Raw genomic sequence first — 26161 nt, 5'->3', positions numbered from 1 at the left:
AGGGTTACGGACACTCGGTAAAGCCTGAACGAGGTGAAGCTCCAGTTTGATTACGCACCTCTGGGAATTCCCTTCATTCCCTCAAGGCTGACACTCAGATGCTACGGCTGCACTTGAGCAGTTGTTGCCCCGTGTAGGAGTTCTACGGAGGTGACAGGGGTTTCAGCTGCTGGCTGGACAGCTGGCGAGAGACCTGGGTTGGGTCTTTTGGGGAATTCAACAGCTTTGGCAGACCTTCCATGGGATCAGAATCCGCCCCCGCCCCTCCCTCCCTCCCTCCCCACACAGCCAGCAAGAGTAATCCACAGAGTTTTGCTCATCATGCTCCTTGTCTGGTGACAGGCCCACCTGCCACTGGTTAATTCCAGTGGTGGTGGGAGAAGACTATTGAGGTGGCATTAATTGCCCACTTAAAGGTCTCATTGAGGGCTGGAAGACGCCTGCGGACCTTCTCGCCATTGGCTTAATAGGAGGGTAGCACGGTAGCATTGTGGATAGCACAAATGCTTCACAGCTCCAGGGTCCCAGGTTCGATTCCGGCTTGGGTCACTATCTGTACGGAGTCTGCACATCCTCCCAGTGTGTGCGTGGGTTTCCTCCGGGTGCTCCGGTTTCCTCCCACAGTCCAAAGATGTGCACGTTAGGTGGATTGGCCATGCTAAATTGCCCTCAGTGTCCAAAATTGCCCTTAGTGTTGGGTGGGGTTACTGGGTTATGGGAATAGGGTGGAGATGTTGACCTTGGGTAGGGTGCTCGTTCTAAGAGCTGGTGCAGACTTGATGGGCCGAATGGCCTCCTTCTGCACTGTAAATTCTATGAGTGGAATTGGTCGGATCCCCAACTACCTTCTTTCCTCCTATTTAAATACTCCCCACCACCATGGGAGAGGGCATCAAATATCAATGGAATAGATATGAGAGGGCAGAAAAATGAGAATAAATATGTAACCTAACTCTGCACATAATCTCCTGAACAAAAATCAAAGAGCATTTATAATGATAGATATCACACGTGGTTCTGCTAATAGCAAGTCATGCCAGAAAAGATGTGAACAGATTTTAATAAAAGTGATACATTTTAATAGATAATGATAATACAGTCAATGTTTGGCACCTGCATTTCCAGAAGGTGTTTAATAAGGTGTCCCACAAGAAGCTCATTAAAAATATCTAGGTTCTGACACAAGAGCCAATTTAGTAAGATGGGCAGAGAAGTAGATTGGCAGACAGGAAACAGAGTTTTGGAAAAAATGACTGTATTCGGACAGGAAATGGAGCAGACTGGATGCAACCCCCCAACCCCATACCGCCCCTGGGTAAATCCTGAATCCAGTTTGGTTCTTAGCAAAAGCAGCTGATTGAGCATTGGCAGAAGGAAAAATAATTTTGTATTTTGCAGACAACGTAAAGATCGAGTGTTTGGCAAACAGAGAGGAGGATGGAAAAATCCTGCAGGACGACAGAGGTGTTCGAAGATTACACAGATAGGAGGCAAACACAATGCAGATAATTAAATGGTGAGACACTGCAAGAGGCAAAGGCAGGAATGGGAATGTGCGCTCAATCGAAAGGGTCTAAATCTTGGATGAACAGAAAGATCCCTTGTTTTAAGCATGGAATTGGTGATAATGAAATCGTGAACACGGGATAGGGGCACAGAGTACAAGAGTGAAGAAGTGATGGTCAATTAAAAAAAAATTTTAAGTACCCAATTATTTTTTTCCAATTAAGACGCAATTTAGCGTGGCCAATTCACCTACCCAGCACATCTTTGTGTTGTGGGGGTGAAACTCACGCAGACACGGGGAGAATGTGCAAGCTCCACACGCACAGTGACCCAGGGCCGGGATCGAACCTGGGTCCTCAGCGCCATAAGCAGCAGTGCTAACCACTGTGCCACCCTGTGATGATTAATTTATTCGCCGCATTGGTTGGGCTCCAGTTAGAGCAATAGATGCAGTTTTGGAGTCCTCGTCATAGAAACACTCGAGCACAGATTCACCAGGATGATGCCAGGGCTGATAGTTGAGGAAGGACTTCAGATACTGGTCCTATATCCAGTGGAGGAGAGATGGTTGACGGAAGATTGAATGACATTTTTTAAAAATCACAAAGTGATTTGATGAAGTGACTTGGGAAAGGCTATGCCCCGTTGATTGGAGAATCAGTGTCGACTGACTATTATTTAAAAATTGTCACGGAGTGGCATTAGGGGGTTTAAAAAAAAAAACAGGATTGTTGGAGTCTGCAATGCTTTGCCACAGGGTGTAGTGGAAGCAGGGGTTATAACATCTTTCAAGGGAAAACTGAAGTAATATTGTGGAGGATGATACAAGGCTACAAATAGAAAGCAAAGCTTGGGATTGCTTCAGCAAAGAGCCAACAGAAACAGTGCAGGAAAATTGTCCCCTCCGTGCTTCCTGTATTTCTGTCGTGTAACCCATGGATTTGCAGCTCTACCTGTCACACATCTATCGTGGTTTTAATGAAAACTTACGTGTCTTGGACCACAATGTACTGATGTGGGACAAGTCCATCTATTCCATTATGTCGACCCTCCCACCAATCTTCTGAAGCTCTATGATAGAGCAGCAGACTCGCGCCCTTCTTAAAGGAGAGCTCCCGAGCGGTGCGTCCGGTGTAATCAAACTTAGCAATGGCTTCTATTGACTCACCTTCTGCAAAAGGAAGAGAAATAAAAAGGTTTATTTATATATTTACAACACGTGCCGCAAGCATTTCACTGCCCTTTACTTCTCTGGCTCGGCGCAGTCCCACAGGTACCTTGCGCCAAATTCTGATTCTGAACTAGCAACATAGCTGAACCTTAATTTAATGGTCCTAATCCAACCCAATGTCCACACAAGTGCATTAGAGGGGGTAGGGGCAGGGGCACTGGGGTGGGGGAAGTGGGGGTACTGCTTTGCAATCCAAAAGGGTAATTCTGTCCACCACAACATTTTGAGTTGACAGCAGTGTGCCCAATCACAGAAGCACACGACTGACCCCAGCTGAGTTTTAGCCAGAGAACTTCCTAGTCAGCAGTAAATATGATTATATATTATTTAAGTACTGCAGTTGATGGTACAATTAACAACTGTGCCACCTACTGGGGGAGGGGGTCCATGTAACAACCTAAAGGATACACTGCAGCAATTATCATGGTCACTTGGACAGAACTCCTGCAATAAACCGTAAGCAAGAAGTCTTACAACACCAGGTTAAAGTCCAACGGGTTTGTTTGGAGTCACTAGCTTTTGGAGCGTAGCTCCTTCATCAGGTGACTCATCTGCGCTCCGAAAGCCAGTGATTCCAAACAAACTTCAACGTGGTGTTGTAAGACATCTTCCTGTGCCCACCCCAGTCCAACGCCGGCATCTTCACATTATTAGAAATATGAACAGGAGTGGACCATTCAACCCTTCGAGCCTGATGTGCCATTTAATAGGATCATGGCTGATCTAACACTCACCAAGTCTACTTTTCTACTTTCCCTCCACAACCCTCAATTCTCAAACTGATTAAAAACCTATTGATCTCAGCCTTGAAAATGTTCAAGGACTCGCCCTCCTGTGACTTCTCCAGCTGAGAAGGAGGAACTTTTGAACTCGCCCACTCCTGATGTGAAACTCAGGCAAACAGATCAGTTGCTGTCAGTTTCAGTGGAATGTGAAGTAGGTTGGTATGTCAATCCGGTTGGGAACACCGTTAATTCCAAGTTACACGCCCTCCTGACTTTGACGTATAATCAGTCAGTTCTTCACTCCCATTGGATCAAAGTCATAGAATTCCCTCCCTAACAGGACGCTGGACATACCTACACCTCAGAGGCTACAGCGGTTCAAGACATCAGCTCACCACCACCTTCTCAAGGGCAATTAAGGATGGGCAGTGAATGCTGGGTCCAGCCAGCGATGCCCACATCCGGAGAACAACTTTTGTTTCAAAGTTGTTAACCTTGAAGGTGCTCCATTGAAACAAATTGTGAGGTTCAAAACAACTTTTGTTCACGCTGGGCAGGAAGAACATGTCTCCAGATGAATAGGTGAAGCAATGTTCCCATGGGAGTCTGATTGGGGGGGGGGGGGGGGGGGGGGGGGGGGTGGAGGAATAAGCAAACTGATGCTGATGACACAGGAGAAAACTAGCGACTTTGTTTTACGGTGTGGGCTGCCAGCTACAAGTGACGGTTTGTTTTGCCAAGTTCAAGAGTCCAGCTTTCAACATTCCTGTCCTCAATATTCATTTTGGCACAGTGATTTATATTACAACATACATCAGCATTGTGCACTGAACTCACATTCTGTTTGGCTGTCCTCACTCTCATCGCCAGCTTTTACTCATGATTGAAGCTAAAACAAAGATGACATCATTTGGGAGAAACTGCACATGTGTAAAATATGTGTGAGCGTGTGTCTCGGTGCTGACAGAACGGGAAACTGCCTGCTCAAAGCCTGCCTTTCCACAGGATCGATATCCTGCCATTTCCCAATCTCTCTCCTCTCCCTTCCTTTTGAGGGAGTGCAGCCATTCCCTCACACCTGGGCCAGGATTCTCCCCTACACGGCGGGGCGGGGGATCCCGGCGTGCCAGAGTGGCGATAACCAGTCCGGCGTCAGGCCTCCCCAAAGGAGCGGAATCCTCCGCATCTTTAGAGGCTAGACCCGCGCCGGAGTGGCTCCCGCTCCGCCGACCGACGCGAACGGCCTTTGGCGCCCCGTCGACCGATGCGAACGGCTGGCTGAAAGGCCTTTGCCGGTCGGCGTGAGTCCGCGCATGCGCCGGAGCGTCAGCGGACGCTGTCGTCACCCCGGCGCATGCGCGGTGGAGGGGTCTCTTCCGCCTCCGCCGTGGTGGAGGCCGTGGCGGCGGCGGAAGAAAAAGAGTGCCCCCACAGCACAGGCCCGCCCGCCCGATCGCGGGCCAGGCCACCTTGGGGGCACCCCCCGGGGTCAGATCACCCCGTGCCCCCCCCAGGACCCCAGGGCCGCTCGCGCCGGCACCAGAGGTGGTTTAAACCACGTCGCCGGGAGAGGCCTGACAGTGGCGGGACTTCGGCCCATTGCGGGCCGGAGAATCGCCGTGGGGGGCCCGCTGACCGGCGCGGCGTGATTCCCGCCACCGCCGATTCCCGGGTGGCGGAGAATTCCGGCCACAGCGGGGACGGGATTTACGCCGGCCCCGGGCGATTCTCTGACCCTGCGGGGGGTCGGAGAATTCCGACCCTGGTTCCAGCAAGCATTTTCATGTGTGACTCAAAGACCCTTTTATCTTGGGTCAATACCTATCCGTCCGCCAACATCACTGAAAAACAGATGACCTGGGGATTTAGTTACGCTCTTTCTCTTTCTAACTGAGCTACGGTAACCAGCCCAGTTCTGATTCCCATTCCTTCTGCTGCCATCCGGGGGAGATCTGGTGATTTATCACATTGCTGTTCATGGGATCTTGCTGTGCGAAAATTGGCTGGTGGCACAGTGGTTAGCACTGCCACCTCACAGCTCCAGGGATCAGGGTTCAATTCCAGCCTCGGGTGAGTGTGTGGAGTCTGCACTTTTTCCTCGTGTCTGCGTGGGTTTCCTCCAGGTGCTCTGGTTTCCTCCCACAGTCCAAAGATGTGCATGTTAGGTGGATTGGCCATGCTAAATTGCCCCTTGGTGTCCAAAAGGTTAGGTGGGGTTACTGGGTTATGAGGATAGGGTGGAGGCATGGGCTTAAGTAGGGGGCCCTCTCAATGGGCTGGTGCAGACTCGATGGGCTGAATGGCCTTTTTCTGCACTATAAATCCGATGACAAGTGACCACACTTCCAAAGTATTTCACAGTCTATGACTGAGCAGTTACTCACTGCATTCACAAAGGGATATTTAGTAAATACAATCACTGTCCAGTGGAATTGTGGCTGTGTATCGAACACGGAAATAAAAAAACAAATTCGATAAGCATTCAAGACACAGAGCAAAAAATAAATGTTTAATGGAGATACAGTTATAAATATTTGGGGGGGTCGAGGCCCCAAGTTCGATTCCGGCTCTGGGTCCCTGTCCGTGTGGAGTTTGCACATTCTCCCCGTGTTTGGGTGGGTTTCGCACCCACAACCCAAAGATGTGCAGGGCAGGTGGATTGGCCACGCTAAATTGCCGCTTAATTGGAAAAAACAAATCGGGTACTCTAAATGTATTTAGCTTTTAAATTAAAAAATATTTGGGGATAATCTAAACTCATCTCCCCTGATGGGAAACTGGAAAGATCAGGCTGGCTGATGTTTTAAACATGGCCCCACTTTGCACCCATTTACAGTCTGACTCAGTCATTTACAGCACTGTATTAGCCGCGTCCCCATTAGTCAGAACAGCAGAGTTAAGGAGTGGTTAGGTCAGACCCTTGCTGCTGAGCTAATGCTTCACAGAGTCACAACATGCACACTTTCACACACACATCTCCGCCCTGCCAACTGGCAGGACTGGACAATGAGGAATGGAACAGAGCTGATCACAGTAACTCATTCACCAGCAGAGGAACTAAAGGACACAAGCCATGTTGTAGGAAGGTGACCCCACTCCTTCAGAGTGGGTCAGTTCGATGAAAAAACAGCCTTGTTCGTGTTGCTGAACTGCACGTCAGACGATCACGTGGCTCTCAGCGCAGTGTAGTGCAGCAGAGTGACCCGAAGCATCACTAGCACTCACACTCCCAATCCCATTCGCCCATGCCTGCTTGTGCACATGATGTACCCGCACGCAGCTCCCCTCCCTCCACCCTCCCCTACCCTGAGACAGACTGCCAAGGGCAGGGATGGAGGAGAAAAGAATTCCAACTATTCCCGACAGCTTTCACAGGGGATAAATTTAAAATTCCGAAACGCCGTGGCTTCAGTCAAACAAAAAGGAGGCAGCTCTGTCGGATCGAGTCCCCCGCCTCTCGACTTTTGTGACAGGACAGCTGCAGAGGAGCCCCCTGTGGTTCTGTGATACTGAATCGTCTCGATTCCCCCTGTGAGCCTGGAGCAGAGCCAAGTTGTGGAAGAGGCTCTGAGGGGGATGGGACAGATTGAGCTGTACAGTAACCCTTTGGAGTTCTTCCATTACAACAACAACCTGTATTTATATAGCACCTTCCATCGAGTAAAACGGTACAACGGCAGTTTTCCGGAGCTTGAGCCAAACACAATTTAGCACGAAAGGGATATTTCCATTAATTGGGAAAATAATAAGTTTAAGGAGTGACCTTGAAGGAGGAAGAGCGAGAGAGGCAGAGAAGTTTAAGAGGAACTCAAAACCAGGGCGACACGGTGGCGCAGTGGTTAGCACTGCTGCCTCACGGCGCCAAAGTCCCAGGTTCGATCTCGGCTCTGGGTCACTGTCCGTGTGGAGTTTGCACAGTCTCCCCGTGTTTGCGTGGGTTTTCGCCCCCACAACCCAAAGATGTGCAGGGTAGGTGGATTGGCCACGCTAAATTGCCTCTTAATTAGAAAAAATAATTGGGTACTCTAAATTTATTTTAAAAAAGGAACTCTAAAACCTTAGGGCCTGGATAGCTGAAGGATTGGCTACCCATGGAGGAGGGAATAAAATCAGGGATGAATTGGAGGAGCACGGAGATCTTGGATAGCGGGGGCAGGATGCAGAAATAGGCAGTGACAAAGTCAGCAGGTGATTTGTAAACAAGGATGAGAATTTTAAATCCAAACTGGGCCCAGACACAATATAGATCAGACAGAGTGATGAGTGAACAGGACTATACGAATTAGGTAATAGAGTGATGGCTGTGAGTTAGGATAGAGAGTGAGGGTTTTTGGGACAGTGAGTTCGGATAGAGAGTGATGGGTGAATGGGAGTTAGGATAGAGAGTGATGGGTGAATGGGACAGTGAGTTAGGATAGAGAGTGATGGGTGAATGGGAGTTAGGATAGAGAGTGATGGGTGAATGGGACAGTGAGTTAGGATAGAGAGTGATGGGTGAATGGGAGTTAGGATAGAGAGTGGTGGGTGAATGGGACAGTGAGTTAGGATAGAGAGTGAGGGTGAATGGGACAGTGTGGGTTAGGATAGAGAGTGAGGGTGAATGGGACAGTGAGTTAGGATAGAGAGTGATGGGTGAATGGGACAGTGTGGGTTCGGATAGAGAGTGAAGGTGAATGGAACAGTACGAGTTAGGATAGAGAGTGATGAGTGAACGCAACAGTGTGAGTTAAGGTAGAGAGTGATGGGTGAACGGGACAGTGAGTTAGGGTAGAGGGTGATGAGTGAATGGGACTGTGAGTTAGGGAAGAGAGTGATGAGTGAATGGGACTGTGAGTTAGGGAAGAGAGTGATGAGTGAATGGGACTGAGTTAGGGTAGAGGGTGATGAGTGAATGGGACTGTGAGTTAGGGTAGAGAGTGAGGGTGAATGGGACTGTGAGTTAGGGAAGAGAGTGAGGGTGAATGGGACTGTGAGTTAGGGAAGAGGGTGATGAGTGAATGGGACTGTGAGTTAGGGTAGAGGGTGATGAGTGAATGGGACTGTGAGTTAGGGAAGAGAGTGATGAGTGAATGGGACTGTGAGTTAGGGTAGAGGGTGATGAGTGAATGGGACTGTGAGTTAGGGTAGAGAGTGATGGGTGAATGGGACTGTGAGTTAGGGTAGAGGGTGATGAGTGAAAGGGACTGTGAGTTAGGGTAGAGGGTGATGAGTGAATGGGACTGTGAGTTAGGGAAGAGGGTGATGAGTGAATGGGACTGTGAGTTAGGGTAGAGGGTGATGAGTGAATGGGACTGAGTTAGGGAAGAGAGTGATGAGTGAATGGGACTGTGAGTTAGGGTAGAGAGTGATGAGTGAATGGGACTGTGAGTTAGGGTAGAGAGTGATGGGTGAATGGGACTGTGAGTTAGGGTAGAGGGTGATGAGTGAATGGGACTGTGAGTTAGGGTAGAGGGTGATGAGTGAATGGGACTGTGAGTTAGGGAAGAGAGTGATGAGTGAATGGGACTGTGAGTTAGGGTAGAGAGTGATGAGTGAATGGGACTGTGAGTTAGGGTAGAGAGTGATGAGTGAATGGGACTGTGAGTTAGGGTCGAGGGTGATGAGTGAATGGGACTGTGAGTTAGGGAAGAGATTGTATCTTCAAAACTATGGAAGTCCCCACTTCCCTTGGTTTCCCATTCATCGCTTTCTCCATTATCCTCAACTTCTCTCTGACTCGGGAATACTCTGATCCTGGTGATATTGCCTCTTCAATTTGGTGTCTCAATTGCAGTATGTGCTCCCCAGAAACACCCTTTCCCAGTTGTACACTAACTCATCATCTCTGAAGCTCTCTACAAGCATCTCAATGGTGAGGATAAACAGCTAAATGGCATTGTAGGTGGCATGTGGATGTATAAAGATCCTGCAGTCCCAGCCTAGCGCAAACTGGAATTGTAAGTCTGATTTTTCCCAAGGTGCACTTCCCATAGCAGGATCACTGAGACATGCTGTCAAAAAGATGGCTAGGTGAGGAGTACTGATAAACATTTGACAGCAACAGTATGGGGCATTAGACTGCACTGTCAAGTGTTCAATCCCATCTCTGCTGCCCTCACAGTTCCCATATTACTTACCGACTTCAGTCGAGAACTGTGTGTTAATTTTTTTCATTTCAACACACGTTCACTCCTATAACCTCAGGTGAGATTTAAAACCCGCACCACTCCGAGAAAACAGGACTAAAATTCAAGTGCAAATGTGGCACGGTGGCACACACTGGTTAGCACTGCTGCCTAACAGCTCCAGGGCTCTGGGTTCAATTCCAGCCTTGGGTGACTGTGTGGAGTTTGCACTTTCTTCCCTTGTCTGCTTGGGTTTCCTCCGGGTGCACCGGTTTCCTCCCACAGTCCAAAGATGTGCAGGTTAGGTGGGTTGGCCATGTTAAATTGTTCCTTTCTTGTCCAAAAGGTTAGGTGGGATTACTGGGTTATGGGGATAGGGTGGAGGCGTGCTCTTTCCAAGAGCCGGTGCAGACTCGATGGGCTGAATGGCCTCATTCTCCACTGTAAATTCTATGGGGGCGATTCTCCCAAATGGAGCCCAAGTGTTCGGGCCGTCGCGTTTCACGACGGCGTGAAGTGGGCACGGGGACGACCAATTCTGTCCCCAACAGGGGGCCAGAATGGCGCTGGAGCGGTTCAAGACGCTCCAACCTCCTTTCCCAGCACCGAATGGGCGCCGCGCCGGCCCCGACTCAACATTGCGTCGGTGTTCAGGGGCCGCGCAGGAAAGTAGGCCCGGCCGGGGGGGGGGGGGGGGGGGGGGGGGAATGTGGGCCCCGATCTGGGGCCAGACCCCATCGGAGCCCCCCTCGCCATCCCTACAAGCCGCCCCTAACCCTTCGCGCAGAGTTCCCGCCGGCAGCGACTAGGAGTGAATGGCGCCGGCGGGACTCTGTCGCATCCACGCGGCCGCACGGCCCGGAGAATCGGCGGCCCCGCCGATTCCAGCGGCCCACGCCGCATCAAATGCCGCCGATTCTCCGCACCTCGGAGAATCGAGCGCCGGCGTCGGGGTGTCGTGGCGCGGTTGCGTGGGGCTCGGAGAATCGCCCCCTATGATTCTATGAAAAGCCTTTCCCCATGTGTGCAGTAGCCTGAATCTACAGCTCTTGGATTTTTGGCTCAATTCCATTTAAAGACTGAATTCTAACGGTGGCTGGGTTGGACACATCCCCACTTTAATGCATCAATAAACCCTTCCCGCTGACAGCCTGTGTTTGAAGTCTTTCCCTTTTGCTTCCGTCATTTTTAAAAGATGCCTTTGGTGCGTGAGTACACGCAGTTGAGTTTAATGTGCTTCTCATTTAAGGGGTAAGAAACATGCTTGTTTTTAAACCCTTCTCACCGGAATTTGAAATTCCCAAAACAGTCAAGAGAACGGGTCAGGGTCACAGTCACGTGACCAACAGGAGGAGGCCATTCAGCCCCTCAATCCAATTGATCTGCACCTCAAGTCTATTTGCCTGCCAGTGTTGTGTAGCCATTGCAACCCTTACTCAACAAAAAATTCTCATCAAAGTCTTAAAGCTCTAACTGATCCACAGAAATAAAAAAAAAAACCTTTGTGTGCAGTGTGGCAGATTAGCTTAGCTGTTTTAATTCTGCTCCCTTGCATATTTGAGTTTTTGTTTTATAAATTTTATTAATTAATTTTTTCCAATTAAGGGGCAATTTAGCGCGGCCAATCCACTTAGCCTGCACATTTTCGGGTGGTGGGGGCGAAACCCATGCAAACACGGGGAGAATGTGCAAACTCCACACGAACAGTGACCCAGAGCCAGGATCGAACCTGGGACCTCGGCGCCACAAGATAGCAGGGCTAACCCAGTGTGCCACCGTGCTGCCCTGCACATTTGAGTTTTAATATGAAATCCAACCCAAACATTAAGCGTTCACAGACTGGGGAAGCCCCTCAGACAATCTCCTGTCTCTCCAGGCATGTTTCAGAGAACAGCAAAGGAGCAGATCCGAGGAGTGTCCGGACGATTGTGTCTGGAGTCCTCCTGCCTGCCATCCACCCACCTCCCCGCACCCCAAGAACCTCTTTGCTTCCCACCTCCCAGTTTGGGGATCTCTGCTTCAGGGAGGCTGGGGAACAGTTCCGGATTGCCAGCAAGGTCACAATGGCCTCCTCTTGTGATGTAAGGACGGCATGGTGGCACAGTGGTTAATAATAATAATCTTGATTGTCACAAGTAGGCTTACAATGCAATGAAGTTACTCTGAAAAGCCCCGAGTCGCCATATTCCTGCACCTGTTTGGGTACACGTAGGGAGAATTCAGAATGTCCAAAAGTGTCTTTATTGTAGAAACTATTGTAAGTAACTTCAGCACTGGGCAAGTCAGGAGAGAGGAGATGAGAGCGGGTTTAGAAAGAGACTCCCAAGAGATGAATAAGAGAGGTTTGGAGAGGGGATTCCCTCGTGGGAGAACGAGTGAAGACTCCATCACCAACGGTTGAGCAGAGGATGGAAGTGCACAGAAAACCAGCATTGGAGGGACAAAGGCTTGGGCACTGGATAAGATCCCACCCTCCATCCAGGTTTTTAATCTTGTCTCAGTGATGTGGACATTAGCCACCTTCTGCTGCCACTACCATCATTCACTAGGCTATTGTTGCACACAGCACATGGTTACAGAGTTTTAGAAAGGCAAATAGTAAACCATCTCCCTTCTGACCACAACATAATAAACCCTCCCAACATTTGACAGACAGTGTTTGCAATGATCAAATATGATTCCACTCTGCTGTGTCAACATTGCCTCATTTAGAACGTCAAGCCAGCATTGCTATTAATTTAACAACACTATTTATATTTAAACAGTGATACAATTTCCACGAGTTTTATTTCAGTTTTTAAGTTGTTCTCAGTTTGTGAGCATCTCTGATGAGCCTGGCTTTTAGGATCAACCTTTTTCAGAAGGTGATGGTGAGGTGCCTTCTTGAACCGATGCAATAATAATAATAATCTTTCTTGTCACAAGTAGGCTTACATTAACACCGCAATGAAGTTACTGTGAAAAGCTCCTAGTCACCATATTCCGGCGCCTGTTTGGGTACATAGAGGGAGAATTCAGAATGTCCAAATTACCTAGCAGCACGTCTTTCGGGACTTGTGGGAGGAAACCGGAGCACCCGGAGGAAACCCACGCAGCCACGGGGAGAACGTGCAGACTCTGCACAGACAGTGACCCAGCCGGAAATTGAACCTGGAACCCTGGAGCTGTGAAGCCACAATGCTAACCACTGTGCTACCATGCCAGAGACCCGGGTTCAATTCTCACCTTGGGTGACTGTGTGGCGTTTGCACCTTCTCCCTGTGTCTGCGTGGGCTGCCCCCGGGATCTCCAGTTTCCTCCTAAAGATGGGCAGGTTAGGTGAATTGGCCATGATAAATTGCCCCTAATGTCGAACGGTTAGAAGGGGTTACGGGGATGGGTGTTCTTTCGGATGATCAGTGCAGACTCTTGGGCCGAATGGTTTGCTTCTGCACGGTAGAGATTCTATGATTCTTCTAAACGTCTATGGACTTCTGATAACTCAGTTTAAATTGAGTTATGTGCCATTTCAGGATTGAGCCAGTGGACAGTGAACTTGGGAAACGTGGATAAATCACATATTAGGTTCTTAGGTTCATGCACAGAATAAGGAGATCCTTTATTTGCATCGGGTGCAGCAGCTATGTAAATAAAGAGAGACTGTGAATCTGACTAACTCCCCTTTCTGTTGCCAGAAGCTGCAGTTTATTTACGTTTGTAAATGGCATTCCATTTCTCCATACTCTCAATTCCAAAGAAGCCAGTGCTAAGCAGAGGGAACGCACAGCAAATATGATCGAGCTCAGACATTCACACAGCATCCCTATTACCCCCTTTATGCTGCAGCATTTACCCTGGTCAGGAATTGTGCAATTCCGGTCGACGATCCCTCCTCTCCCAGACTCTATATTAGCCTACATATGGGAAAAGCCCCTTGTTAAAGAATATAGGGCAGATAGCTAGAGGGAGCAGCACATCTGCAAGGCAGACAGAAATGGTCAGATGCACAACACATATAAAGGGAACAGATCGAAAGGGATCAGATAGGAGGAGAGTGCTAACTCGTAAGTGTCTCTATTTTAGGGATGACAATAGATTACATATCAGCAGCAGTGCCCAGCCCCATGACAGCCTCAGAAAGGGTGAGGATCACATGAATAGCAGGAAGATTGAAGCCTATGAGTGGCACGGTGGCGCAGTGATTGGCACAGCTGCCTCACTGCACCGAGAACCCAGGTTCAATCCCGGTCCCCGGTCACTGTCCGTGTGGAGTTTGCACATTCTCCCAATGTCTGCCCCACAACCCACACTAAATTGCCCTTTAATAGGAAAAATTAAAAAATAAGAAAAAATATATATATGTTAACAAAGGAAGGTGGCAGCCTGTGATGGTAAACACAGCTGAATATCTGGCAGAAACTATTCGATTAGTGGTCTACAAACTTGCCAGATCAATGAATCCCTTCAAATATCAACACACCCAGGGAATCCCCCAAACTCAAAAACTAACACACCCAGGGACAGCCCCCCCCCCCCCCACAGCAAACACCAATACACCCAAGGAGCCCGCACTGTAAACATCAACACACCCAGAGACCCTTCCTCCCTACTGTAAACACCAACACACCCAGAGACCCCCCCACAACTCTAAACACCAACACACCCAGGGACCACCTCCTCTCACTGTAAACAGCAACACACCCAGAGAGACCCCCCCCCACTGTAAACACCAACACACCCAGAGACCCCCCCCCCAACAACTCTAAACACCAACACACCCAGGGACCACCTCCTCTCACTGTAAACCGCAACACACCCAGAGAGACCCCCCCACTGTAAACACCAACACACCCAGAGAGACCCCCCACTGTAAACATCAACATGCCCAGGGCCCCCCCACTGTAAACATCAACACGCCCAGGGACAGCCCCCTCCTCACTGTAAACACCAACACGCCCAGGGACCCCCCCCTCACTGTAAACATCAACACGCCCAAGGACCCCGCCATTGTAAACAGCAACACGCCCAGGGACTCAGCCACTGTAAACAGCAACATGTCCAGAGACACCCAACTGTAAACACTCTGGGGTTAGGTTTTCTCTACAATCTGATGGACAAAGACTTGAATCGACAAAGCATCGTTACTATAAAAACTATTGTAAGTAACTCAGCACTGGGCAAGTCAGGATAGCTGGATTTGAAAGACATCCCAGGAGATGAATAAGAGGGGTTTGGAGAGGGGATTCCCTCGAGGGAGAACGAGTGAAGACTCCATCACCAACGGTGGAGCAGAGGATGGAAGTGCACAGAAGACCAACATTGGAGGGACAAAGGCTGGGGCACAGTGTGAGATCCCACCCTCCATCCAGGTTTTTAATCTTGTCTCAGTGATGTGGACATTAGCCACCTTCTGCTGCCACTACCATCATTCACTAGGCTATTGTTGCACACAGCACATGGTTACAGAGTTTCAGAAAGGCAAATAGTAAACCATCCCCCTTCTGACCACAACACAACAAACCTTCCCAACATTTGACAGACAGTGTTTGCAATGATCAAATATGATTCCACTCTGCTGTGTCAACATTGCCTCATTCAGAACGTCAAGCCAGCATTGCTATTAATTTAACAACACTACTGTATTGATATTTAAACAGTGATACAATTTCCACGAGTTTTATTTCAGTTTTTAAGTTGTTCCCAGTTTGTGAGCATCTCTGATGAGCCTGGCATTTAGGATCAACCTTTTTCAGAAGGTGATGGTGAGGTGCCTTCTTGAACCAGTGCAATAATAATAATATTTATTGTCACAAGTAGGCTTACATTAACACCGCAATGAAGTTACTGTCACCATAGTCACCATATTCCGGCGCCTGTTCAGGTACAGAGAGGGAGAATTCAGAATGTCCAAATTACCTAACAGCACATCTTTCGGGACTTGTGGGAGGAAACCGGAGCACCACGGAGAAACCCACGCAGACACGGGGAGGACGTGCAGACTCTGCACAGACAGTGACCCAGCCGGGAATTGAACCTGGGACCAGGTTCTACCAGTGCTACCAGGCCGGCCGTGTGATGGAGGGGCACCCACAGTGCTATGAAGGGGGGTATATCTGAATTTTAACCCAGTGACGAAGGAGCGCTGATATATTTGAGAATTGGGCTGTTGTGACATTGGGAGAATGGTGTTCCATGCACCTGCAACCGGTGTCCCATCCTTCCAGTGATGTACACAGTTATAAGTGGCACAAAAACAGCAGGTGTCACTGGACCCTTTCACCTTCAATCTCTCCATCAGATTATACACCATCCCTATATGGACTTCCATCATCAACTCCTTCATTGCCACTGGGACGATGGTCTGAAATTCCTCACCTCACAACACGATGGGAGGTTGGTTACCAGGGCTTTTCCTGGTGTAACCGGTGTCAGGCAGTAGGGTAAACTCACTCGGGGCTCAATGTCCAACTCTCTCCACAACAGCCGCCTTGCCCATGATCCAGGTCACAGCTTTCTTCAGTTCACTTCCCTGGGGCTCCCCAAGGCCCAGCCCTGCCTCTCCCAGCACCCCAGCTCATCCACTACGGATTAGAGTTTGAAAAGGACAGCGACAACATACCGTCTTCACTGGTGTGAGGCTCCGTTCCAACATCTTGCACAACATCTTCGACAGAGGCAGGGTCTCCATGAGGACTGTCACTGAAAAATAGAGACCCTTTGAAATTAGCTAAAAATCATGAATGTGTACAGACGTGAGGTGTCTGCATTTATGGGGGGCTGAAGTTGTGTGTTGTATTTATACGTGCGTGTGCGTATATGTGGTGGTGGTGGGGGGGGGGGGGGGGGTCAGGTGTGTCAGTGTGGCATGTGTGCAAGCGTCTACGTTTCAGGGAGGCAACTATGGGCCCTTTGACAGGAGGCCAGTGAGGGAGAGTCTTTTAGCAGGTGAGGAACTCAACAAGGCTGGAGATGTGGAGGCTGGACCCCAAATAACTATTTGCCAAATCTCACCTGACCCGTGTTCCGACAGATAGAGAGAGTGGACATTTAGCACCAGGAGCAGCAGCTGTGGGACTGTGGGGATTGTCCCAGGAATGAGATTGTGCACCCCAGATAGACCAGGCAAAGAGGGTGGAGCATCCAGCAGCGGAGAAGGGGTGGGGCTTGGTTGGGGGGGAGGGGCAGAGGGGGAGGGGACATGTCTGCAACTCCTGACCCACAAGCAGTGCGAAAATAAATTGTTTTTGTACAATTGCTTTGGCCTGTCATCACCGCCTGCCTCAGATCTGTTGCCAGGCAACCGGCAGCGTTGGAAACCCTGACATCTAGTTAATTCCACATCACGAGAACATTGCAAAGTTGTGAGTTCCGGACATTAACTAGGGTCTGCCATGCCTTTTATCAGCCTTGTTGATGGCTTGAATTGAGGTGGTTAAATCATATATCCGGGAAGACCCGAGGGGATAGAATGTTTTTGAGTTGAATCCCTCACACACACCATTCCCACTGGGCAACAAGTTAAAAGCAGGACTCTTGCTTCACCTGATGTTCATACATTCGCACTTTTCCCAACGATCAGGAGTAGGAAACAGGGCTAATTTCACCGCCCCCGCCCCTCGGGTACTGAGGCTAACTATAGTCACCATATCGAGAGTGTTGAGCTCAGCAGAGTGTGGGATATTCCTATTCTTGTCCTGTTCAGCTCCATGCTGAGAGGAAGCCAGACATGGGGACGTTCAAATCTCAAGAGGGCACAAACAGGGCACTGACTTACCAGTAATCCTCTGCCGTCATCCCCTTGTCATACACAGGACCATCCAGCTCCTTTGGTCCTGGGAAGATGGTGTCATGGTGGAGGATGATGGATTTGATCAGCTCATTGACATGGGCCTGACAGGAAACCTGGTCATGGCCTTCTGGGACTGACATCAGGGTGGGCCCGAAGCAGATGGCCAGGTTATACGGATCCATCATGTTTTCCTCACTGAACTGGGACAAGCTTGACAGAAAGAAAAGCCAGAAAATATTCATTCTTTAAATCACTCCATCAATAAAGCCAACTGCTAAATATGAAAGCAATGTTTGGCCTGCGCGTGACTTGGCCAACGTCGAGGCTCACTTTCCTACTAAGTTTGTATCATCTGCACCTGGGAAACCAATAAGAAACAAGACTTGCATTTATGACTGCAGCACATCCAAAGAGCCTTACAGCCAATCAAGCATAGTCTCTGTTGAAACGTAGGGAACAAATTTGTGCACAGCAAGCTCCCACAAAAAACAATGTGAAAATGACAAGAGAATCCGTTTTTTGTAATTTTGATTGAGGGATAAATATTGGTCAGGACTACGTCTTTGACATAGCGCCATGCGATCTTTTGCATTCACTTAATCAATCAGACGGGACCTCAAAGTGTCTGAAAGACAGTAGCTCCAACAGTGAAACACTCCCTCGGTACTGTTTTAGAATGTTGGCCTGAAATTCGTGTTCAGGTCTCTGGAGGAACTTGGACCCATGACCTTCGGACTCCAAGGTAAGTGTGCTACTCACTATCCCAGGGATTGATGGTCCCTTCCACAGAACCACTTTGTGCAGATTGGTCACCACTTTAATCCAGTTACAAAGTGAAAGATCAAAGTCGCCACTTCACAGACCCAGGTCACACTGAATGATTCACCCTTGCCCAGAGTTAGAGGGCCGCCTTGCGCGAGAGGGAGCATACGCTAAGTGTTAAATTGGAACCGCGCACTGCAGGCTAGTGCAGAAGCATTCTGGGTGCTGTCCTTCATTAGCAACATAGGAGAAGAGGGGAAGTGGGAAGGAGGGGGAGTGGGAAGGAGGGGGAGTGGGAAGGAGGGGGAGTGGGAAGGAGGGGGAGTGGGAAGGAGGGGGAGTGGGAAGGAGGGGGAGTGGGAAGGAGGGGGAGTGGGAAGGAGGGGGAGTGGGAAGGAGGGGGAGTGGGAAGGAGGGGCAGTGGGAAGAAAGGAGAGTGGGAAGGAGGGGGAGTGGGAAGGAGGGGGGTGGGAAGGAGAGGGCATTGTAACTTTTCCCTCCCTGGCATGGATTACCATTATACAGGAATTCATGTGAACATATGCATTGATTGAGAGTTGCAACTCTTGTCAAATTTGATCACCTGTTTCTGATTCCTGTTCCAGCAAAACAGTATTACCTTGTGTACAATACATCTGGCCTCACTGTGAGTGTGGGAGTAAACTAAACACGTGGCACCAATTTAATCTACTTTGATCTCTTTTGTTGTGCAGAAAATGTGCTAGAGAATGAAACGCTGACCCATCAGCCCCACCATCAAACGCGCACCCCATCGAATACAGTCCCCCCCCCCCCCCCAATATACTCAATGACGAGAACAGGGATCGTTCAAGATCAACATCATAACAAATCGTGGATCAGTACTGACCCTCTGAAGTTCTTACTCCCTCAGTACTGACCCTCTGACAGTGCAGCACTCCCTCAGTACTGACCCTCTGACAGTGCGGCACTCCCTCAGTACTGACCCTCTGACAGTGCAGCACTCCCTCAGTACTGATCCTCTGACAGTGCAGCGCTCCCTCAGTACAGACCCTCTGACTGCACAGTGCACTCTTGATACTGCATTGGAGCATCAGACTGCACTGAAGCGTCAGTCTGCATTGCGCTCAAGTTCTGAAGTGCAGCTTTTATGAAAACATTGAACTTGACCGATGTTTAGGCTTCGTCCCTCACTTCAAAGGAACACAGAGATTGATTAGTGCAAGCAAGCCATTGGGTCAGGGAGATCCCAAACCACTAAGTGAAAGGATTGTATCAGAGGAGGAAAGCTGTCAACAAGTGAGACCTCAGGCAACAAGACAGACACAAAATGCACACAGGAGGCCCTCCTGATACCTGTACTGCCATTAATACTCACTGACTGAGGAATGCAAATAGGTAGCGCATCATGATGATGGTGGGTTTTTGCAAGCACAGGATTACTTTGCGGATTTGAAGAGCTCGGTCGGCAAGATTTTCAATCGCTGTGAAAAGCGAGAACAAAACATGTCACTGAACTGTAGCTTACATCAGTTAGATCACAAAAAGTCCAACGCGAATACACTTTTTGCACTCCCTGCCCTGTGCTCTCCCTCCGCTTCTGAACACTGGACATGAAAACTCAATGGGGACAGGGTACCTTGTCCAAGAAACATCCTTCATGCCAGAGACCAAACTGTGAATGCCAAAGGGTTGTTGGCACATGGGAACCATTTGCACCCGCTCCCTACAAACTGCCAAGCTGATGGCACTCAATTGTGATCAGGAATTCTGAATGATCGGCTTTTCTCCCTTACTGAGGGGACATGGAGGACACTTGAATTGCCCCAGAACAGAGGGGCTGGTCAGTGGAGTTCCTGTGGGAAAGGTCAAATTTCCAGTGTGTGGGGCTCTGTGTCAGTATGTGTGTGATCAAGTACAGTAAGGGAGAGCACGTTGATGCCAAGGAAGCTTCAGGCTGTGCACTGTGTGTACATGGAGCGAGTAATTCCAGGACAACAGAACTCTTCCCAATCTCTTGGGGAAAGGAACTCTTCCCCTCAATATTTTACGCCCTGTTACGGCAATGGGCACGATCTACCTGCCGTGTTGTGCCGAAAGGGAGGGCGTCGCGGCCGGTAGATGCCGGGAAAGGCCTCGTGAGGGCTTCCCGACATCCAGTAAGCCTCGCGAGATCTCCCAGATCTCAGGGACGGCCGCAATCAGGATCCTGCCTACAATGGGCGGGGCTACGCCTCGCATACCTAAGTAGGTTTGAAACTCGCTTAGGCATGCTGACCTGCGATCTATCAGGCTCCTGACATCTACCGACCTCCCCAGTGATCCCAGCTGGGCACAAATGTGGACCAGGCGGAACAGCACCTGGGGGGTCTCCTGGGCCATCGGGGGCCCTTGGGTGGTCAGGGACAGGACAGAGTAGCTGTCCCCCTTGAATGCGGGCACCTTGGCACTGCCAAGGTTCAGGGTCTGAGGGGGGCCATTCCCATGAAAGGAGGGTGGAGAGGGTATGAAGGGTAGGGGCTGCAGGGCAGGTATGAAGGGGCTTCCTGATGATTGGTGGTGGTGGGGGGGTGGAAATGTGTGGAAGTCCTGGAAGGGGGTGACCTGAAAGGTGGTGTTGGAAGGCCTGAAAAGGAGGGGCCTTCAGTGACCCCTTGGGTGGGGGGGTATGTGGTACTGCCCATGTGTGTGGGGATGACATTGCCAATGGGTAGAGGACCCACAAGTCCACTTGGAGATCGGAGCACCCTTTCAAAATAGCGGCCAGCGAGTTCAGCTCCTCCGTGATCCAAATAATTCTAAGTGTGGGCTTGACCGGGGAGAAACTTTCAGGGCCCACATAAGTGACTCTGTGTGGTTAGATAGCAGTGGGGAAGTCGCCAACAGAGCTGAGGAGAAAACCCCCACAAATGTCAGTTAGAAACTCTTCCGTTAGATTTCGCCCTTTGAGTGGTCTCCCCCCCCCCCCAACCAGCCAACGGCGCTCCACTCCCGCTGCCGAGAAACACGTGGTTGGGAGGCCGGAGAAGCCAGCCCACTGTTTTCTTTAGAAAAAGTAAAATATAAAAGACTTCGAAAGGTGTTCCGTTCATTGAGAAACACCTTTGGGTGTGCTGGTTAGGCGGATTGGCCATGCTGAATTGCCCCTTGGTGTCCAAAGATGTGTAGGTTAGGTGGGGTTACGGGGATAGGGTGGGGGAGTAGGCCTAGGTTGGGCTCAGTTTCAGAGTGTCTGCACCAACCTTCTGCACCGTAGGGATTCTATGGATTCTATAGATCATAGAATTTACAGTACAGAAGGAGGCCATTCGGCCCATCGAGTCTGCACCGGACCTTACAAAGAGCACCCCACTCAAGCCACATATATACCCCATCCCCGTAACCCAGTAACCCCCACTTAACCTTTTTGGACATGAAGGGCAATTTATCATGGCCAATCCACCTAACCTGCACATCTTTGGACTGTGGGAGGAAACCGGAGCACCCGGAGGAAATCCACTCAGACACGGGGAGAACGTGCAGACTCCGCACAGACAGTGACCCAAGCCGGGAATCGAACCTGGGATCCTGGAGCTGTGAAGCAATGTGCTAATCACTATGCTACCCTTCACTAGTGCTGCACTTCACTTCAGGGTTCTAGAGCGTACTGACTGATTGTGGTGTTTTGGAGGCAGGTTCACTGGGGACATTTCCTGTATTCTTTTCCTTCTTTGCCCGACTCCTGCGCAACGCTTCCCTTCAACACCTCACCGACTTCATTCACAAGTCCTTGTTCCCTCCCTTCAATCTCACTCTTCCTGCCTTCACTGGGCTTCACTCCTATTTTCCTCAAATCACATTTGTTTTTAATAATTTTATTTACTCGATAAAGGCAATGTGGGCCTGAGGATTGCTCCGGGACTTGGTGCCATATTCTCCATTGTTATAGAATCCATACAGTGCACAAAGAGGCCGTTTGGCCCATTTAGTCTGCACCAACCCTCCGAAAGAGCACCCCATCCATGCCCAATCCCTCCCCGTAACTCCAGGTAACCATTGGACACTAAGGAGCAATTTAGCATGGCCAATCCTCCTAACCTGTACATCTTTGGTCTGTGGGAGGAAACCAGAGCACCCGGATGAAACCCATGCAGACATGGGGAGAAAGTGCAAACTCCACACAGACAGTCACCCGAGGTCGGAATTGAACCCAGGTCCTGGAGCTGCGAGGCAGCAGTGCTAACCACTGTGCACAGTGTCACCCTAGGGGTGTGAATGATCTGCTGTCCATGTCAATAATGCTGTAGTGCTGGGTGAGATGCTACCTGTCACCTTGAGGAGAATGGCCTGAACGGGAGGGGGGTGGGGACGACGACAATGATGTAACCCAGGCCTGATATTAGACCTCATTCCCATGAACCAGGCAAGCCCCCAGAACAGCAGGCAGATTTCTGAAAGACATGCTGTTGGGTAATTTGGACATTCTGAATTCTCCCTCTGTGTACCCGGACAGGCGCCGGAGTGTGGCAACTAGGGGATTTTCACAGGAACTTCATTGCAGTGTTAATGTCAGCTAACTTGTGACAATAAAGATTATTATTAGATTCGATCTTGCACAGGGAGCAGCAGAAACAGTAAATGAAGTGGGTTCGTTGGGCTGCGGGGAATGGAGGGGGGGGGGGCGCGCGCGGTACGAAGGGAGCAGGGTTTGCTCGCTGCCGGAGATGCTCGGGGGAGGTGGAATTGCTGATGGGATCACTCATGCAAACAAGGGAGGCCAACGTGCCTGGTGCTCTGAGTGAGTGCTGGCCTCTCTCATCGGGGGAGGTGAAATGATATTCCAGCTGCTGCAGATTCTGTGCTGTGACACTCAGCTCCAAATCACATCAACTCCAAATCTGAATTCCCGTACCAGGCTCCCCGAACAGGCGCCGGAATGTGGCGACTAGGGGCTTGTCACAGTAACTTCATTTGAAGCCTACTTGTGACAATAAGCGATTTTCATTTTCATTTCAACAGGTTGCATTACTGGGGTGGGCCAGCGCTGCCTGCAGTGGGGGTGGGGCCTGGGCTTACAAATTTGGGACTCAATAAGAACAACCTTTGGCCTTGCTACCACTTCAAAAACCCTTTGATAGTCATCAAGATGCCTGAAGAATGCAATCACTGTCTTAAGAATTGGAATTAAACCCACACAGAACAAAACAGACCTCCTTTCATTTAAATGAATCCTAAAAGAATCAATTAGTTTCAATTGTCAACGAGTGGTTTCAAGAGCAGAATAAGCACAGACTGAAAACGATGAGAGAGCGAGAGCACACGGTGGGAAGAAGAGAGATTGAAAAAGACAAGGGTCGAGGGAGAGAGAGATGGATAGTGTGTAGCTGGGGTCTATGATAGAAGGAACAAGAGAAATAGAGTGGAGAGATCAAAGAGGAAGTAATGTGAAAAGAGAAAAGAAGGATGCGAAACAGGAAATTACGGAAATAATATGAGCTAGAGGAGTCCGAGAGATTGAAAAGGGAGAGGTGGAGCGAGGAGCATCCAAATTAGAGGATAAAATGTGAGGGGGGGGGGGGGGGGGGGGGGGGGGGGGGTGGCCACCTTTCTTTAGACTCTCAAGACGAAATTTACAGAAAATTCAGAAACTCCAGTAGAGACTGCCTGTGGTATTTGTATAAGGCTCAATTAGCCTTCTGATCTCAGTATTACTGAGACAATGGGCTTTACTGGACAGAGTTCCCATTTAAGGGATTTATCCTTGATCAGAGTGAGTGGGGTTGGTGCTCTAAGTTCCCGATACATTCACACCCCCAGTTACCAGATGGCTCCAGTTTTCAATCAGCAATTGACTGCTGTCACTGGAGGATCCCCCGCACTGATTGAAGAGACGGACTTGAGTTTCTGCAGCTGTTTGGCTGGTATTTTTTAAGCTTCAAAGACAGGGCAAGTTCTTACTCTTCAACTCACTCAATCTCACCTTTCCTGATTTCCAACCAGAGCGCCCCACTATTACGTTACATCAATGTCCACTGGAACAGCAGACAAGACTGGCTAAAACACAAGATAATTCTGTGACTTGGGAGTTCTAGGGGAGGCAGCTTTAAGCGAGGTTGTATTCTGGGTGGTAAAAGGGGCTGGTTTAGTACAGGGTTAAATAGCTGGCTTTTAAAGCAGACCAAGGCAGGCCAGCAGCACGGTTCAATTCCTGTACCAGCCTCCCTGAACAGGCGCCGGAATGTGGCAACTAGGGGCTTTTCACAGTAACTTCATTTGAAGCCTACTTGTGACAATAAGCGATTTTCATTTCTCGCTAGACTAGTATCCAGAGACCCGAGGCAATGCTCTGGGGATCATTGAGTGGGGTTCGTGCCCTTACCTGGTCTGGTCTACATGTGACTCCAGACACACAGCAATGTGGTTGACTCTTAAGTACCCTTAGGGCTGGGCAATAAATGTTAGCCCAGCCAGCAACTCCCACATCCCATGAACAGAAAATAAAAAAACATATAATTATATAACACAAGTGGCCCTTCAGCCAACCCTGTCTGTGCCAGTCCTTTGAAAGAGCTATCTGTTTAGTTCCCCCCGTCTCCTCTGTCCCCATCAAATATATCTTCGATTTCCTTTGAAAGCTCCTATTAAATCTGCTTCCCCCCCCCCCCCCCCCCCCCCCCCCCCCCCCCCCCCCCCCGTCCTCTCAGACAGCACCTTCCTAATCACAACTCATTACAGAAAAATAATTCCTTCCATCTCCTGTTTTGTTCTTTTGTCAATGATGTTAAATCTGTGTCCCTCTATTTACTGATCCTTTGGCCGGTAGAAATAAAGGAGATTGAGTAGAATGAGCCTATACCCTCTGGATTATAGAAGAATGAAGTGATCTCACTGAAACATACAGTTCCTTTGGGGGCTTGACAGGGTAACTGCAGAGCAGCTGTAGGTGGGCAGTCTAAAGCTAGGGGGCATAGTCTCAGGACCAAGATGAGGAGAAATTTATTCACTCAAAGGGTGGTGAAGTTCTCTGCCCCAGAGGACTGTGGATATTCTTTCAGTGGGTATATTCAAGAATGAGAGAAACATTTTTGGACAGAGTGAATCAAGGGTTATGGCGATTGGCCAGGAAAGTGAAATTGTGAAATTGAGGTCAAGTATTAATGGGCTCAAGGGCTTCCACCTGCTCCTATTTTATATGCACTTACGCTTTTATTAACTCTATCATTTCCCTTCATAATTTTGAACCTCCTCTTTAATCGTCTCTGTTTCAAGGGTGGCACGGTGTCAAAGGTGGCCCAGTGATCAGCACTGTTGCCTCACAGCACCAGGGACACAGGTTCGATTCCGGCCTTGGGTGACTGTCTGTACGGAGTGGGCACTTTCTCCCCGTGTTTTCATGGGTTTCCTTCGGGTGCCTCCGGTTTCCGCACATAGTCCAAAGATGTGCAGGTTACGTGGACTGGCCATGATAAATTTCCCCCTTAGCGCCCAAAAGGTTAGGTGGGGTTACTGGATTACAGGAATATAGGGGTCTGACCCTAGGTAGGGTGCTCTTTCAGAGGGTCAGTGCAGACGCGATGGGCCAAAAAGCCTCCTTCTGCACTGTAGGGAATCTATGAAAAACTTCAGCTACTCCTGTCTCTGTATGCAAGTGTCGTTTCCAAGCCCCAGCATACTAATAAGCCATGCACCCTTTCTAAGCGTCAAGAAAGGGATAGACTATGGGCTCAAGTCTCAGAGTTGCCTCAATCGCAAAACCAGAGATGGAGTCAGAGCAAAATTTTAAGTTTTCAATTACCTTGCAGCAATGTCACAGCCTCAAAGGGATAACTAGTGCTGAGTGACATCAGGCTGTGAGACCAGAGGTGACACATTGCCAGGGCCAGCGTGAGCCTGCCTCTGGCAGGGTGGTACCATCTCGCTGATTCTGCCATCCCCCTCAGGAGAGCTCCAATTCTGACACAGTCCCTTCCTCTGAAAGCCTAGCCATCAGTCACTAAATGTCTACTTCAATGGGCATGAAGGATGATTTTGGGTTCAGGCTGATGGAAGGGGTTAACCCATCAGCAGGAAATCACACTGAATACAATGTTGCACTTTGCCCATTTTG

At 49.5% G+C, this 26161-nt stretch overlaps 1 protein-coding gene across 2 annotated transcripts in view; it reads right to left on the bottom strand.

Moving 5' to 3' along the window:
* Positions 1–26161, bottom strand: part of srgap2 (SLIT-ROBO Rho GTPase activating protein 2) — a 198148-nt gene that overhangs the window by 7222 nt on the left and 164765 nt on the right. For both annotated transcript variants that reach the window (XM_038821042.1, XM_038821043.1), the window contains exons 16-19: positions 19454–19559; positions 17320–17544; positions 16165–16244; positions 2497–2677 (exon numbers count right to left, since the gene is read on the bottom strand). In XM_038821042.1, coding sequence (XP_038676970.1) covers positions 2497–2677; positions 16165–16244; positions 17320–17544; positions 19454–19559 — 592 coding nt within the window. The remainder of the gene's footprint in view (positions 1–2496; positions 2678–16164; positions 16245–17319; positions 17545–19453; positions 19560–26161) is intronic.

This window comes from Scyliorhinus canicula, chromosome 15, assembly GCF_902713615.1.
Source record: "Scyliorhinus canicula chromosome 15, sScyCan1.1, whole genome shotgun sequence".
Lineage (NCBI taxonomy): Eukaryota > Metazoa > Chordata > Chondrichthyes > Carcharhiniformes > Scyliorhinidae > Scyliorhinus > Scyliorhinus canicula.
This window is presented reverse-complemented; position numbering and strand designations above follow the sequence as displayed.